Raw genomic sequence first — 2,666 nt, 5'->3', positions numbered from 1 at the left:
TTTTTTTTACAGTGCACTGACTAATTCTAATACTGATACTCAAACACAATTTACTTTAATACTTTTTCAGAATTCCTAATCAAATACAGTCTAATTAAAATGTCCATTCATTTAGATAAACATTGTTTATTGTCTACTATGTCTGCACTGAAATAAAATATTGACCATGAAATTATAATTAAACAATTTAAATAGAACATGATAAATGCTAAATATTCAATTGAATATGCATGTTTTTCTTTTTTGTTGTTTTAGTTTTACATGTGTATTTTTATAGATTTTGTTTTTCATTAAATTAAGTTTACCCTAATTATTTAACATTATTTTCTACTGCTTTATTTCAGTTCCCTCTGGTGGCCTTTGAGGATATAGCAAAGCTGTGATTTGAGCATCAAGGACAGAAGTGAATATTTCAATATAAATTATCCTACAACACAAGGATATATCACAACTATGTTAAATCCTCTTTAGTTGTTTTATGTGCTTTGTTGGAATATGGCAATAAGAGGGACTACAGAGATCCTTAAGAAAAGTTTTTAAGGATAGCAAAAGAAGTAGGAAGAATGGAAGCCTCATTCGCTGCTAGCGCCGCCGTTGCTCCAACTCTGCCACCGATCACCTCGTCTCCAGGTTACCTGCGCAGAATGTTTCGGGAGTATCAAAGCAACGCCGTCATCATGGCCCATTACAACTTCACCGGAAAGCTGAACGAGAACAAATACCGGGATGGACTGAAACCCGAGGCCATTGTGTTTCTTATCATTTGTCTTCTCATTGTGGTGGAAAATGCCATTGTTTTGTTGGCAATATGGAAGAACAAAAAATTCCACATTCCCATGTACTACTTGCTGGGCAACTTGACGCTCTCTGACTTGCTAGCAGGCTTCACCTACATGGTGAACATCGTGACTTCGGGCGCAAACACTCTCAAAATGACTCCAGTGCTGTGGTTTCTTCGAGAAGGCGGCGTGTTTATCACACTTTCGGCGTCTGTCATCAGTCTCCTTGCTATAGCTATCGAGCGGCATGTCACGATGGTCCGGATGAAGCCGTATCAAGGGGCCAAGCGTGGCCGAATGTTCATTTTGATTGGTGCAAGTTGGGTTCTTTCGGTGCTCCTCGGCATTCTCCCAATCATGGGCTGGAATTGCATAGGAAATCTGGACGAATGCTCCACTGTCTTGCCTCTTTACTCCAAGAGCTTCATCCTCTTCTGCATTACCGTGTTCACCCTGGTTCTGATGTCCATCATGGTGCTCTATGTGCGCATCTTCCGCATAGTAAAGTCCAACACCCATCGGTTAGGCTGCAGCCCTCAGCGCAAAGGTCTGGCCAGGAAGTCCCAGAAGTATCTGGCTCTGCTGAAGACGGTCACCATCGTTCTCGGGGTCTTCATCGCCTGCTGGTTGCCTCTCTTTGTGCTCCTTCTGCTGGACTTCTGCTGCCCTACTCAAAGCTGCGAGGTGCTGTTCAAGGCGGACTACTTCCTGGGTATCGCCATGATCAACTCGCTCCTAAACCCCATTATTTACACCCTAACTAGCAAAGACATGCGGAGAGCCATTCTGAGACTGGTCTGCAGCTACTGTCTGATATCAAAAGATGGAGAGGTGAAGTTTGGCATGTCTTTTCTGGACTGTAGCACCAGTAAAGTTGAGGTGCCATCACACAGACTGGAGGGCCTGGAGACAATGGTCTCCACTGGGAACTTCACACCATCCACTATTAAAGCTATCTACCCGATGATATTGAAGAGCTGAGGAAAAAAGAATGCATTAAGTTCAAACTGACAATGCAAGTCTTAATGGACAGTTCAACTTCTTCTGGTTCAGGTTGAATATTTATAAAACTGCCAAATAGACAAGTATGAGGAGCGTCGAAATGAATTCAGGAGACGTTGGATGAGATGGAACTCATACATGTTTTTGACTTCAGAGTTGAAGACTTGGTTTCCTCCGCATGCATTGAAGCAAACCAGAGAACATGGTAGACCAGACAAGAGGATTGTGTTTTTTTTTTACTGAGATAAAACCCAGTGTTTAAAATGGATTGTCTGAGGGTCAGTACAAGAGCTACGGCACTTTTTTAAAAATGGGATTTTAAACATCAAAAAACAAGCAGTTAAACAGCTGAACTGAGCAAATGCGATGCATTGTGCAAATATGCATTGAAAATAACTCTTCTGATGTTATACGAGACTCTTATGAGCATTTTCAAAAATAATGAGCTTGTGTAATGAGTCATATTCACCTCGTCTAAATAACTGAAATGTTCAGAGAATTTGTGGTGAAAAGACGCAAAGAAAAATGACGGGTTGATGCCTCCACACACAAGCATGTTGTTAGTTCACAGGCATTTTAAGAGTACATATGCACGCAAATAAAAACTACAAGGCAAGTGACTATTTTTAATTTGTAAGATGTTTCCTCTTATAATGGTATTTTGGGAAGTACTGTTTTCATGTTAAAGCTCCCCTTAACCATTTAACCAAGTATGCTATACTTGTCTTTATTTGCTTATTCAGTAAATATAGTTTCAACTGACATAAGGTGGCACAAGCTATATAAATATTGTAACATAGTTTTTATGTTGTTGTATGGAATGGCATCATTTATGTGTAGCAGTCTGCAGCGATAAAAACAGCACTGACATTCAAGCAATATTGC

General features: G+C 40.3%; 1 protein-coding gene across 1 annotated transcript; it reads left to right on the top strand.

The window, feature by feature from the left end:
* Window positions 1–348: 348 nt before the first annotated feature.
* LOC107576938 (sphingosine 1-phosphate receptor 1-like) lies at window positions 349–2,107 on the top strand. The gene has a single exon (XM_016263059.1). It carries the CDS (start codon window positions 564–566, stop codon window positions 1,758–1,760), a length of 1,197 nt encoding a protein of 398 aa, XP_016118545.1. The 5' UTR covers window positions 349–563; the 3' UTR covers window positions 1,761–2,107.
* Window positions 2,108–2,666: the final 559 nt, after the last annotated feature.

The sequence above is a fragment of the Sinocyclocheilus grahami genome, unplaced genomic scaffold, assembly GCF_001515645.1.
Source record: "Sinocyclocheilus grahami isolate Dianchi unplaced genomic scaffold, SAMN03320097.WGS_v1.1 scaffold4687.1, whole genome shotgun sequence".
Classification (NCBI taxonomy): Eukaryota; Metazoa; Chordata; class Actinopteri; order Cypriniformes; family Cyprinidae; genus Sinocyclocheilus; species Sinocyclocheilus grahami.
Note: the sequence above shows the minus strand (reverse complement) of the source record. Positions and strands in the feature narration are given on the sequence as shown.